This window comes from Spermophilus citellus (assembly GCF_964194105.1).
Source record: "Spermophilus citellus genome assembly, chromosome: 13".
NCBI classification, from domain to species: Eukaryota; Metazoa; Chordata; class Mammalia; order Rodentia; family Sciuridae; genus Spermophilus; species Spermophilus citellus.
Window position 1 is genome coordinate 25524443 of NC_138193.1, and position 14637 is coordinate 25539079.

The following is a 14637-nucleotide window of genomic DNA, read 5'->3' on the forward strand; positions in this document are numbered from 1 at the left end:
GTTCCCCGGAAGACAGTTGTGCTGGGCACAGGGGAGCAGCTCTGAGCAAAGCAGAAAGGTCCAGCTAAACACACCAAGGGTCCGAAGTCCCAAGATGGGCTCAGGCCAGCACCGGCAGGCTGTTGGACACCATCACAGATCCAAGACAAACCTTCTTTGTTCAGTAAATTTTCTTTAGTTGTAGGTGGACACAATACCTTTATTTTCCCTATTGACTTATTTTGGGGTGCTGGGGATTGAACTCAGGGGCCCTCAACCACTGAGCCACATCCCAGCCCTGTTTTGTATTTTATTTAGAGACAGGGACTCACTGAGTTGCTTAGCACCTCACTGTTGCTGAGGCTGGCTTTGAACTTGAGATCCTCCTGCCTCAGCCTCCCAAGCTGCTGGAATGACAGGCATGCACCCAGCTTACTTATTTATTTAATGTGGTGCTGAGGATTGAACCCAGTGCTTCACACACAGTAGGCAAACATTCTACCACTGAGACACAACCCCAACCCTCAAAACCAAGCCTTCGGACTTACTTAGGGCCTCTACTTACTGCCCAGGAGGACACACGGGCTGAGGGGGAAGCACAGTACAGAAGACGGACGTGTGGGGCAGGTGCTGGGAGGCCACCAGCTGAGGTCTGGAGGCTGAGCACCCAGGAAGGACACGGGGGGTTAATTCTGCCTTGTAAAAAAAAGAACCATCTGGGATTCTCTAAGTAGCACTGAGGGCTGTGGGTCAGCGGGGCCCTCAGGGAGCTCTGGATCGCCTTCAGAGCCCGTTTCCAAGATGAAGTCCTGTAACTGGTGGGAAGTTTAAAACCCTCTTCTAGGCAACCAGCGCCTTACAGAGAAGAATGCGGGACCCACACAGGTTTAAGAAGAGAGATAGACTACAGAAGAGTGTGGTGCCCTATGGTGCCTGAGCCGGACCCAGAGCCCAGGGTCAGAGGGGCCCTGTAGTGGCACTGATGCACCATGGCCCTGATCCACCCAGGCAGGGGGACAGACTCAGAATAGGCAGGGCCGCCTGGCTGTGTAGCAGGGCAGCAGAGGACAGGGGAGAGGTGGACACCAGCAGCCACACGGTGGAGACGGGGCCAGAGGAGCGCCAGCCTGCTGACTTCAGGGACCAGGCCCTCCAGAGGATATCACAGCCTCTCCAGAAAGTCCTGCCTGGGGCCAAGCAGCCCGTGAGGAAGGCACCCTGACCCTGTCCCCGCTGCTGTAGCCTCCAGGGTCCCTGCGAGGAGTGGCCCCCAGCCAGACAGTTTCAGGGAGCCTCAGACTCATTTCCTTGAACAAATAACCAAGCATTGCAAGGACCTCCTCGTTAGCCCTCACACACTTCATTCGTTCCTGTTCTCCCTCTCTGGCCAGCACACTGCTTGGCACACCCCACCAGGTGAGCATTCACACATCTTTAAAAAAATGTTTTAATAAGGAAATTATAACACTGGGAGATTTCAGAAAATGTGACTGTTCCTGAAAAGGGCGTCTCCCCCAACGCTGGATACCAGAGGCTCTTTCTTTGTCTTTATGACTCCCTGACGCTGGGTACCAGTGCTGGTCTTTATGAGCCACCTCAAACATCTCACAGAACCTAAGTGCTCTGGAAGGGCAGGACTAATGTCCTCAAGAAGGCCAAGAGTCGCTGTGATTGCCGGGACGACCGTGGCCTCCACGGCCCTGGGCACCACACAGCACTCAGAGGGCTGGGCCCTGGCCAGTGTCCCTCCCCCAGCAAGGCCTCCAGGCTGCAGTGGCTCAGTGCCCAGTGCCCTCCTCAGAGCCGCTCTGCTGTGCCACCCAAGGAGCAGAGGACCCGAGAAGGCAGGCAGTCAGCAGGTCTTCAAGGAGTGAGCCCGCCATCCACCGCACCACCTGGTATTCCGCGTGCAATGTGCATGGTCAGAGCTTCTACAGATTAAATTACTTTCTTAAAAAATCCAATAAAATATTTCATACAATTCTCTTTGAAAAGTCTTTCCATTTTTGAACTTAACTTATAAAATGTTGTGCAAAAACAAATACTGACTTCAAATAAATAGGAAAAGAAGTGGGAAGACCTGGACATCTTTTAAATTAAGGTTAAAAATACCAACTGCTCTTCATATTATCTGCAGGATGAACTGCACAGAGGAGGCCCGACACAGCCCTTGGGGCACAGGCACCCTTCCTGGTGAGGTCGGTGTGCTCAGAATTCACAGTGGATGCCCCCCGTGAGGTCCTTCACTACGCCTCCCTTGACCAGCCGCAGGAGGAGCCTGGTCTCCGTGGTCACGTTGTGCATGGTCTGCCAGTTCATGGCCGCCATACACTGGCTGTCGAAGTAGTGCAGGGGCATCTGGGGGCGGCTGAGGTCATACCCAAAGCCTGCCAGGCTGACTTCATCGCACAGATGTGTGGCCAAGATGACGGCCACGGCGCCCATTGTGGGGACATTCTGAAAAAGAGCAAAGACCAAGTTCCTCATTCGCTGCTCTGTGGTGCTGCAGGGGCTGTGTGGGCACAAAACTGCCCGCTGCAGGGGTGGACCTCACACTACTTCACCTGGACAGCACAACTCCCCATGGGGGTCAAGGAACCCATCTCCAAAATGTAGTCTGTGGACGCTCCCAATGTACCCTTGAGGCACAGCTGGACAGGGCTTCTGGTCCTAGCTCAAGCTGCTTCCCAAGCTCTGCCTCTGCTGGGCGTCCTGAACCAGGGCAGGCCCACCGCCTTCTCATGTGACAAATATCCCCAGGCAACCAGAGGACCTGCCTGTCCCTCCCAGGGCCTGACCTCCACTGGGACCCTGTGGGGGGCAGGCTGTCCCATGAACATCAGTCCTGCTGCTCTACGTCCACTTGGCCAGATGCTGTTCTGCAGACGACACTGCAGACCACATCCAGCTGAAGCCAGCTCCTTCCCACCCTCCGCTCAGGCCAGCGCAGTTTTCGACCTGAATCAAGGGCTTCCTGTCTGTTCCTTTTAGACTGGATCCTCCCCACTTGGCCCAGCATGCCCAGGTCCAGGCCACTCGTGGCTCCCTGGGCTGCTGCTCTCTTCCTGTCCCAGTGGCCCATGCCACCTGGAGGGTGTGACTCTGCATTCTGCTTCCCGCCCTCCAGCATGGTCTTGGGTGAAGACACAGAGAACAGAACTGGCAGCCAATCCCAGGGTAAGCAGCCCTTCCAGACACGCTGGGCCAGCACTGCTTTGGGTACTTGGGGACCTTGGAATATTTGCACATACATAAGACACCTTGGGGCTGGGACCCAAGTCCAAACACAACACCCGTGGCTTCCTGTGCATCTCACATGCAGCCTGAAGGCGACCTCACCAGCACCCTCAGGGTGGTGGCCTCCGAGGTCCCATGAACTCTGCCCTGGGGTGTGGGGTTGGTGCTCAGGATGCCTTGGGTTTTGGACTGGGGATGGGTGACCTCTCAAGCTCTGCTGTGTGGCTCTCACGTGCAGAGGGGCTGCCTTCCTGCTGTCTGGGCCCCGGGGGCTGCCATAAACAACCCTGACATGGGAATGGGGTTCTCTCCGGCATGCACTGATTTAGGTGGGGACAGCGAACACAGGGACCTTCATCACTCCTTAGAAACTGCTCCCTGTCGTGATGTGCTCATCTCCCTCAGACTCCCTCTGGGGCTAGGCAGGAACCCCATGGCCAGCCTGCATGGTTGCCATGGAAACTAAGAGGAGTGAGGGCTCAGGGCGCCTTCCCGCTGGGCAGCCTGGACCCGCACTGCGAGCCACCCTCCAGGACCGTGCTGGCTTATTCTACCTCCATCCTGACAAAGACCTCTCAGATTTCCCAGCCTCTGCTACGGAGGAGGCAGGAAGGCCAGGCGGCTCCTTGGTGCCTGCGGGGCTGGTAGTGCCGAGTCCCCTGCACAGCATTCTTTGCTCATGCCAATCTCTCCTGGGGACGCCTGTTGGTGTGTCTGCCCTGGTCACTGGCACACCTCTTCTCGTGGATTGTGAGGAGCTCTGTGTGTTCTGGGAGTGCTTATTACACCTGTGCTAAACTTCATTTAAGAACAACTTCCATGCAAGTGTTCACAGTTCTACACACGCAGTTGAGCGACTCGGATCCTGCAGACCAGCTCACGGGCTCATGAGGAGCGAGGCTTGGAGAGCGAAGTCACCATCACTGTCACCGAGGTGATGGTGAGCGCCACCTTGCACTGAGCGGCTCACCGTGTTCAAAGGAGAGAACTTTTCTGGCCAGCGAAGTGCATGGAGCCCTGGAAAAAGAGCCCTGTCCCTCACACCTCAGTGACACAGTGCTGACCACGCCAGCCAGCAGTCACCACACCAGGAGGCGCCCGGAAGCCAGGGCCCACTGAGGCTCCTCCTCTGGGGAGGCTCCTGGGTTTCTAGTGGAGCCTGCGGGAACTGTGGACTGTCTCCCCTTGAACGTGGACAACGCTGAACTACGCAGCAGGAGAGTACCTTGTCTCGGCCCCAGAATCTCGACTGGGGCTCTGGGTATCGCAGGATGTCGAAGGCCGTCTCCTGGATGATAACTGGATTCAGAATCCTGAAATGTTTTGGCTGTAGGGGAATTTTTTCTGCCACCTGCTTCCAAAAGAAGAGTCGCACCCAGAATGGCTAAGGAAAGAAAGTGAGCCCTTGTTAGGGACTGGACAAGGTCACCCCGCCAGCAGAGGGGAGCAAACGCCCACCCGCAGGACCCGCAGCTCAGCCGCTGCTGAAGACCGTGGAGCCACTCAGAACCAGCTACCAGGAAAGCAGCAAGGCCCAGAGACGAACGGCAGGGCTGGGTGTGGCTCAGCTGGCAGAGCGCCCACCTCCTGGGCACAGGGCCCTGGGCTCAATCCTCAGCACCACAAGAAAACCAAAGCAAAACAACAAAAACGGTGCATTGGACAGGACAGGAACGTCCATCAGGAAGCCCTCCTGATGGAGGGCTCAAATACGCCTATGCCTTCCACCAAGGACCCCTGAGATGTGGTTTCTGCTGCTTACCAGGGTTTCATTTTTTGCCACTGCTTGAAGCCAGTTGAAATCAACACTCTTAAATAAAACAGCAACAAACAGGTCAGTAGCGTGATACTCAGCATCAGAGAGTGGGGCGCCCTCTGGGTAAGTCATCCGTATGGTAGTTTTATTTCCAACATGCTCGGAATACCCCTCAATGGGCGCACTGTTTAACCTATTCAAACAAAAAGAGAGACACAGTGACGAGGCCAGCGCCACCACCTGGCCACACCCCACAGCACCCAGGCCATGTTCCCACACTGTCTGGGACCAGGACATGCTGGGGTGGGCATTCTGCCTGCCACCTTGGCTGGTATGACAAACGCAGCTTCAGTCACAACAGAGCGCCAGACCTCACCTCTGAATGACTAGCGATTCTACCTACCCAGGACCTAAGCCCACGAACGCATATTCCATCCTGGGCTTTCTTGGGGTGCCAGTAAAGTTTCCTTGAAAGATTCCCATTGTGCTCAAAATATTCCTGGTTCTTGCTAGAATTTCAAAAGGAAGTCAGAGGGAATCAATCCCCCACGCTAGCACAAGGCAGGCACAAACGCACGTGCAGCAGCCGAGGAGGCGGGGCTCAGGTGGGGCTCCTGGCATGTCACCAAAGCCTTCACCAGGGCACTATTTCCAGGAGGTTCTACGAACCCCGCAGAAGCAGCGCCACAAGCAGCTACACTGTTCTGAAATCTCAAGAAACATGCCTTTGCTTCTTCCTGTGTGTTGATCACACCTGCATTTAACCTTTCTCCTCCTTCCTGCGGCCACTTCCTCTTCCGGAACTCCTGACCTCATGTGCTGTCCCGTCACTTGACATGATAGTACCACATGCCAAGGTCCTGGGCTGGCAGCACTCCGGTCCTTTCTTTCCTCTGTTTTAAATAAAGCTCATTTGGGGACCATGGGTGGAATGTAAGTGAGGGCTCAGGTAAGGCCTGTCTCCTAATGAGTACATTATATTAGCGCTGGGGCCTATTCTCAGGACAAGCACACTGCACTGCCTAGGGGCAGAGGGCTGCTCTCTGCAGGAAGCCACCAGGGATTACAGGAGGATCTTCTCTCGGTGCGGTAGCCAGGGACATTTAGGTTTGGCACTGTGCACTATCTATGGCTTTCCTGCAGCAACAGAGTGCCCAGTGCATGTGATCTTTATCTCCACTCTTGTTAGCTCTGGAGATGGGTGTTAACCTGTTGGGAACTGGACAGCCCACATTTAGCCTTTTTTGGTGAGGAACATTCTATGGAAGGCTTTTGATGTTTCCTGATGTAAATAAAGCAGCGTGGCTCCGTTTTGCAGAGTCCAGAAGCTGGACCCGTCTGTGGGGTAGCCTGTCCTGCCCCTGCTTTGTGGAAACATTTTCTGTGCCCTGTGGTTCTCTCGCCGTTCTATTTTTCCTAGCTCTTACTTCCCAGCCAGCCCATTCCACTGAGGGCAACCCCACTTCCACTGCCCATGCGGGATGTGGGTGGAACCTATCTGCAACTCTCAAAGAGTCCAGAAAAGAATGGCAATGCAGGTAGGTCCCTGTCAACAGTCCAACTTCAGTCCCTTGACTTCTCGGTGGCGCAGAAGAACATGCAGGCAGCAGAAGCCTGAATGTCGTCCCAGGCCAAGGACACGTGGTTCAATACTCAGCTGTGATGCTGGGCAGCAAGCCACGGCTCCAGGCAGCCTCAGGACAAGGGGAAACTGGCCAGGCCAGTGGGCCACATGGCTGGGCCAGGGCACTCTGGAGGGCAGGTGGCTCCAATGCATTTGGGACCTAACAGTGCTTCCTACTCACGATGGGCCAGACTTGGGGACCAGAGGGGGGGAAGCTCTTTGTGCCATTCTTGCAGCGTTTCTTGATAAGAAACAGGTGCAGAGCAGTTAAGAAACTTGCCCCAAACCACAGGGCACTATGTGGGCGTATCTTCACTTTCAGGATTCAAATGTCCAAAACAGATTTTGTTATTGTCCCTCACCAACCATAGACTTTTTCACTTTCCCCATTTCTGACAGTGATTCCACTAATGCCTCTGACCCCAGATTGGAAATCTAGATGCCCCTGTCACCACCAGACTGTCAGGAAGTGCTGCCCTACCTCCCAGGAGGGCTCCCTCTGTCCCCAGGCTCCACACCCTGAGCCCGGCCCTCCATGCGCAGGTCCCTCTCCTCTGCCTTCAACCCACCCATGTGCAGCTGCTGGGCAAACTGAGGTGGGCTGTGGCCCCCCAGGCCCAGGCTCTGCTTCTCTGTAAAATGGAGACAGGCAGCTGAGTGCAGTGACCCGGGACCTGGGGACAGCCACCTGTCTTGGAACCCACCACCTTGCTTTAAGGAAGGTCTCCAAGGAAATGACGGCAGAGGGACATGGAGACGCAGGGACAAGGATATGCAGGATACTCCACAGTAATGAAAACTGAGACCATCCAAGTGCCCCCAAAGAACCCCTGAGCCCTCACAACACCTTCCTGGAAGATCTGCCAGGAATTTAATGACCTCAGAAACCACTCCTAGTGTCGAGTTCAGAAGCACCCTGCAAATCCACGAGTCACTCAGGATCGGTGGGAACTCTGTGGGGAGCAGCGGCTGCAATTTCCTCCCCTCTTCTTCTGAATTTTAATAATGAACATATTTTACTAGTATAATTGGAAAAACAGGTTTGTTCATTTGCTCTTTCTGTGGTGTTGGGGAGGGCAGGCAGGTGCTCTACCACTGAGCTACCCCGCCGGAAAACAAGTTTTAACCCGAGCAGAGACCTGACACCAGCTCCTCACTGCGGGTCCTGCCTGCCAGCCCCACGGCCTCACCAGCCTCTCGCCACCTTGAAGACAGGGTCCCCACCTTGCTCTGACCTCTGGGGCCTCTGTTCCCCTGGACCTGCCCATCCTTCCAGACCCCCCCCCCCTTGACTGCGGCCCCTGCCTGCTGCCCCTGCAGCCTGGGTGCTGAGAAGTCCCTTGGGGGCGTGGACCCGAGCTCCACCCTCACTGTCCCCAGCAGTGGCCTGAACCCCAGCAAGAGGCTCTGGAAAGCCAGGTACCTTATCACGACATCGAACTGGTTCAGGGCAGGGCCCAGCCCCAGGCCGTGCAGTATCCCTCCACTGCCGATGACCACGCATCGCCGGCAGGCCTTGGCTTCCCAGTGTTCGGGAAAGCCGTGCTCGGGCAGCGTCTCCAGGAGGCTCTGGACTTTGCTGGAGAACTTGCGGAACCCGAAGGGAGGGTCGTACTTGTACTCGGCCCCGCTGGCGTCAGGGGCCTTCTGCACGAAGGGTGCCAGGTCCGCTCTGTACCGGCCCTCGAACAGCTGCACCATCGCCCTCTTGGCAAACGCCGGCCGGCACTCCCTCTGCAGGACCTGCTGGGCATGTCTCTGGGCTCTCTGCAAGGCAAGCGCAGGCTGAGTGGAAGCCGCCCCTACTGGGAGCACCACCCCTCCGGGGGACAGTCCGAGGGTGCCCATCTCACTGCTCCTGGAGGCGGCAAGGGCTCTGCCTCCTGCCAGTCTAGCTGAAGAGGACCCGGGGAAGAAAGCACCTAGGAATGCCAGCAGGCTGGTGTGCTGGACAGGGGCACCTGCCGCAGCCCACGGGGAAAGCTGGCTCATGTGACCCCTCCGTGACCTATCTGGTCACCCACAGACGGACAGTGCCTGCGGGGAGAGGGAGCTGGCACAGCTGCAGAGGGCTATTCTGGCAAGACCCATATCTGGAGAGCTGCTTGGCCTCCAAGTGACCATGCTAAGGTGCAAAACTACAGGTGTAAGAGTGGCCAAGAGGAACCAATCATAGTTTTCATTTGACCACAATTTTTTAAAAGGTTTCATTCTGTAGATTCCCATCCTGCAGGATAAGGAAAAGGTTTCTTTAGCAGTTGGGTAACAAGCTGTGCACAATCTGGGGGGTAAGTGACCTGAAACATGGTTGGGGACAGTGGCTTGTTAGCAGCACCTGTGTGGTTCGTGTCAGCCAGGGGCAGCTGCTGAGCCAGGGGCCCTTCTCCATCTCTCTGCCACCCCGGCCTTCCTCTGAGCACCTCCTTCTATGCTGCCGTGTGCACGTGTGCGCACGTGTGCGCTCCTGTACTCCCCAGGGTGTTACATAAGGGATTTACCAGGTCTTTTCAACTCCGCCAGTGTTGTTTTATGAGGACTTGTACTGCAGCCGAGTTCTAAATGCTACCCCAGTGTTCCAGCCTAGGTCTGCAGTGACCTCCAGGGCTCTGTCCAAGCCTTGGTCTGCAGTGACCTCCAGGGCTCTGTCCCAGCCTTGGTCTGCAGTGACCTCCAGGGCTCTGTCCCAGCCTTGGTCTGCAGTGACCTCCAGGGCTCTGTCCCAGCCTTGGTCTGCAGTGACCTCCAGGGCTCTGTCCCAGCCTAGGTCTGCAGTGACCTCCAGGGCTCTATTCCAGCTTAGGTCTGCAGTGACCTCCAGGGCTCTGTCCCAGTCTTGGTCTGCAGTGACCTCCAGGGCTCCCCGCTGCAGGCTTGTTGTCCTGCAGCCCGTTCAGAGGTGGGACTGGTAGGCAGCGCCTGGATCCCAAGGGCTCTGGACTTGACAAGGGACTGCCCCACAGAGGGTGGTGGATCACAGGCAGGAGAAGGGGGTCACTGGGGACGTGCCCTGGAAGGTGTATCTTGTCCCTGGCCTTTCCCCTCTGTTCTCTCTGCTTCCCAGCCACCAGGCTGCAGGCAGTGTGCTCCACTCTGTCAGGTTGTGCCTCATCTGAGACCCGGAGCAACGGATCCAGCCAACCGTGGAGCAAGGCAGCCTCCAGAGAGGTGTGTGCGGAGTGCCGACCGGGCTGACTCGCAGCCCCTGGAGCGACAGGAACCCACAGAAACAGCACACGGCAGCCCCCGAGAAGAGCAGTCTGCACGCGATCGGTGGCTCCAAGAGGAATCAGGCCAATGAGGAGACACCGCGACCCTGCACCCGGACAGCCACACCAGCAGTGGGGCCACCATACTGTCTACACTCACCCTACTGTATGCACCTACCATACTGTATACACTCACTTCTACTGTATACACCCACCATAGTGTATACACTCACCCCTACTGTATACACTCACCATACTGTATACACTCACCCCTACTGTATATACCCCACCATACTGTACACACTCACCTTACTGTATATAACCCACCATACTGTCTACACTCACCCTACTGTATACACCCACCATACTGTATACACCCCACCATACTGTACACACTCACCCTACTGTATATACCCCACCATACTGTATACACTCACCCTACTGTATACACCCCACCATACTGTATACACTCACCCCTACTGTATACACTCACTCTACTTTATACACCCCACCCTACTGTATACACCTACCATACTGTATACACTCACCCCTACTGTATACACTCACCCCTACTGTATATACCCCACCATACTGTTTACGTTCACCTCTACTGTACACACCCACCATACTGTTTACACTCACCCCTACTGTATACACCCCACCATACTGTATACTCACCTACTGTATACACCCCACCATACTGTTTACACCCACCCCTACTATATACACCCCACCATACTGTATACACTCACCCCTACTGTATACACCCCACCATACTTATATACTCACCTACTGTATACACCCCACCATACTGTTTACACCTACCCCTACTGTATACACCCCACCATACTGTATATACTCACCTACTGTATACACCCCACCATACTGTTTATACCCACACCTACTGTATACACCCCACCATACTATATACACTCACCCCTACTGTATACACCCCACCATACTGTTTACACCCACCCCTACTGTATACACCCCACCATACTGTATTCACTTATCCCTAGACTCCAGGTCTGAAGGTTGTAAACAGTGATTTTTAGAAAACAAAGGCTCAAACCTCCCATCACAGTGACATCTCAGGCATCTGGCTTTGCATATCTCCTTGGGTGGAGGGAATATCTGGGAAGCACCGTGAGAGACCTGGGAAGCTTCCCCTGCCTGTGGTGGAAAGTGAGGTCGCAGGCCAGGGAGGGGCACAGCTCTGGGGCTGCGAGCCTGCTCTAGGAGTTTCATTGGAAGGGGTAAGACTTCATTCCTTTTCCATTCTGGCCAAGAGTTCAACATCAGGCTCCAAGCCACATTTTCTAGGCTTTGAGCGGAGTGCAAGGCCCAGCAGTCACCTCTGTCTGCTGCCCTCGTGGGCCTGGAGCAGGCTGGTGCAGGAAGTCAGTCTGAGCCAATGTGCCTTCTAAATGCCACGGAAGCTGGGACAGCCGGTGCCGTTCCCTTCATCCACCTCAACTCAAACGTGTAAGGAGCAGGGAAGGGACAGGTCAGGGCCTCCTTCCTGAGCTCCACCCGGGCACCCCTTCACTGCTGCCTGGGCCCAAAGCTCCGAGGAGAACGCCTGGGAGAGGCACCCTGAGCGAGCTCTGCCGTTGACAGCTCCAGAGCTGGAAGCCAGTGCAGCCAGCAAGGGGCACCCCAGGAGGAGCTGGTGCAGGGCCTAGGCAGCGGCCAGGGAATGGGACGCTCATGCAGGACACATGATGCCTGTCCATCCCATTCTCAGCGTCTTTCAGGATGTTCACAACTAAAACTAAGCCGACGCCTGGTACCTACAGTTGTGAGGTCAACGCCGTGGCAGTCTGCCACGGAGAACCAGGGTGAAGGTCCTGGCCTCCACTTCACTCCACTCCGTGACGTTCAGGATCGTCCATCTCAGGAGCATAGGCACGGGGCATGTTTGTTAGTAAGAGGCGAGATTCTGTTACGGTCATCACTTCAAAAAAGCACTCAGGAGAGGGCACAGCGCTCAGGAGGAAGGCAACCACTGGAGGGAGCCCACCTGCCGGGCACCGTGACCTGGGGCCTCGGTTGCCTTGGACCACTTCCTTCTCCCCGTCTGGAAACTCGAGGGGAGACGCCCCATGCACCCGCCCAGAGCCTGACACAGGGAGGGCTGGAGCTCCTGAGTCATGAGCCCACACTGACGCGCCTTCTGCAATGTCACCAGGTTTAAAGCAACACAATCTAAATGACCAAGTCACAGAAAGAATACTACAGTGAAAACTTGGCCAGCTGCCTGGGCCAGGGGCCGAGCTGAGGACTGACTGTGAGGGATCATACACTGACATGCGTGAAGCAATGTCCCCAGCCTAATTGCGGCCACAGGGGCGAGTCCCTATAAATGACCTTTATTCTCATCAAGGGAATGAGTCCTACCACTTACAGTTTACCATCACCAACTCTTAAGGAAACCACATCTGGCAGACATGGTGGGGGGACGTTCCAGAGCCTTGAGACCAGTAATGTTGCCTTGGTCACAGTTGGTCACATCATTTTTTCACCTCCCAGACATTCCAGGGAGGGGAGACAGGGCATGGGTGCTGGTGCTGTGGCTCACTGTGAACCCAGGAGGCAGAGGGCCATAATCAACTGTAGTGGGCTGTGAGGGGTAAGGTCACACACCTGCTCCACATGGCACATGGATGAGTGAGTTAGCACCACTGACCACTGCAGGGCAGGTCCAGCACACAGCGAGCACTGACTAATGAGGCCTGAGCAAGTAGCTCAGCCCTCCAGGTCTGGCCTCCCCAGCAGAAGGCAGTGATAGTCTCAGGAGAGAGCCACATAGCCCAGTGTGTCAGCCACCGTCCCTAACGTGCCCCCTAGTGAGGCGCCTCTTCCCACAGGCAGGCCCCAGGCCTACTAATCCAACCTCGTCCATGGCCAGCGGGATCTCTGCTGAACCGTCAATCCATTACCTGCTAGAAAAGTGGATGGAGAGAGAACTCAACACAGGACCTCGTGAGAATGGAAGAGACCACCGGAGGGACGAGAGCTACCCTGGCGCATGCTCCCCTCTGCTCAGAACGGGTGGGCAGTATCACACTAGCAGCCCCCGCGCTGGCACACTAGTGGACCCCCCACCCCCACCCCCACCCTGCAGCTGCAGTGAGGGGCAGCTGGGCAGCTTGCAGGCAGCGGGGCCTGTGGGGAGGCATCTGGGTGGATTCCTGCATCCAACGTCCATCACCCGGGGATGGCAGCTCACCTTCATGCGTTCAGGGTCCACATACTGCATCTTCCGGCCGCCGCACTCCTCCGAGGTGTAGCTCAACTTGAGGATGTAAAGGAGCCACACTCCCAACACCAGCAGGGAGCACCTGGAAGAACCAGGCAGGCAGTGACGCCGACCCCCACGCAGCTCGTGGAAGGTGCCACTTCCCTCAAAGCCAGCTGGTCACCCGGCTGTCCAAGGACCTTGATAAAACCTAGGCCACAGTGCAGATCAGAGACTGGACAGAAGCACGCTCTGGGTCAGGACCACAGAATCTGAGCTTCCGGGTTTTGGCTTCTTTAAAATATTGTCAGTCCTTCCAAAAACAGGAACACGAAAGAAACAATCTACTCATAATACTTCTAGAAAGTTCTACCCAGAAATGAGGCTGACTGGAGGGAGACAGCACTGGATATCTCCCTAGGACCACCCAAAAACTGTTTTCAGAGATGTGAGCATCCACACTGTCATGTCCACTCACACGTGCACACTCACAGAGGTCTGGAGGAAGAGCTGGGTCTAGGTTCTAGGGGTCTCATTTTTCACGAGCTCCCCAGGGCCCTGATGAACTAAAGGTAAGACCACCCACACGGGTTTAAGGTTTAAGTACCACAGCTTTCCAGGACCCACGTCTGACATGGAAGGAGGGGGCCGGGCCACGGGGAATGGTCCCTGCACCAGGTGAGGGGCAGCTTAGAGCAAAGCACCCAGCAAAGCGCCCTCTGTAGGTGCCACGGTGGCAGAGCTGGGCACAGGCAGGAGGCGTGGCAGGCAGGTTTTGGTCTGGTTCTCGGTGCTGGGAGTGGAGCCAGCCCCAGGCACATGGGCAAGTGCCCTACCCCCAGCTGCCCAGCCTACTGGGCAGTCAGGGTCCTCTCTCTCATTTCAGGCTCCCTGTGGACACCTGGACACAGATCTGAATTCTTCCCTGAGACTAAAGACCATGAATGACCAGGATCCTGCCACTACTGTGTGGGAACAGGACAGGACACACAGACACACACGCACTCACAAGAACCCTGCAGCACGGTGGTCCTGAAGGGTGGAGGGGACATGGGGAGCAGGCTGGGGGACTTGTGGAGTCCCTGTGCTGTCTTCTGAGTTTCAAGCCTTGGGACGTGGGTGTCCTTCTCCCTGGCCCCCAGAGTCCTGCATGCTGAGTGCCCGAGGCCTCTCCTATTTGCCCCATTTCCCCTCTGGACGCCTTGGCCGGCCCTGGGCGGGCACTCACTTGATGACGTCTCTCAGCAGCAGGCTGGGTCTCCGCATCCTGCTCTGTGCACCGCTGTACCATTGCAGGGGGGTCCTTGAACCGTCACTCCTGGGCTTCAGAGAGTCGCACTCACTGGGCATTGCTGCAGGAGAGGGCACAGTGGGCACAGGGTGTGTGAGCCGAAGTGGGCTGGCAGTGAGGGGACAAACTGGGGAAAGTGCCACCTGGGCCTAGGTAGAGGGAGTCGGTAGTGACAGCAGAGCTGCAGGCCATGATTCCTGAGCTCCAGAATGACAGCCCAGTAGAGAGGACCCGTGGGGGCGTCTGGGACTGGGGGGGGGGGACACATCAGGGTGTCTGAGGCTGGGGACATATCAGGGAGGC

The 14637-nt window shown here is 56.2% G+C and overlaps 1 protein-coding gene across 2 annotated transcripts in view; it reads right to left on the reverse strand.

The window, feature by feature from the left end:
• Nucleotides 1–259: 259 nt before the first annotated feature.
• ST3GAL5 (ST3 beta-galactoside alpha-2,3-sialyltransferase 5) overlaps nucleotides 260–14637 on the reverse strand; it is a 37957-nt gene continuing 23579 nt past the window's right edge. Inside the window, exons 2-7 of one of the 2 annotated variants that reach the window (XM_081264280.1) lie at nucleotides 14272–14395; nucleotides 13035–13146; nucleotides 8020–8363; nucleotides 4979–5165; nucleotides 4442–4600; nucleotides 260–2436 (exon numbers count right to left, since the gene is read on the reverse strand). In XM_081264280.1, coding sequence (XP_081120406.1) covers nucleotides 2188–2436; nucleotides 4442–4600; nucleotides 4979–5165; nucleotides 8020–8363; nucleotides 13035–13146; nucleotides 14272–14393 — 1173 coding nt within the window. In that variant the 5' untranslated portion in view covers nucleotides 14394–14395 and the 3' untranslated portion in view covers nucleotides 260–2187. The remainder of the gene's footprint in view (nucleotides 2437–4441; nucleotides 4601–4978; nucleotides 5166–8019; nucleotides 8364–13034; nucleotides 13147–14271; nucleotides 14396–14637) is intronic. The other variant, XM_081264279.1, reaches the window with a different exon arrangement.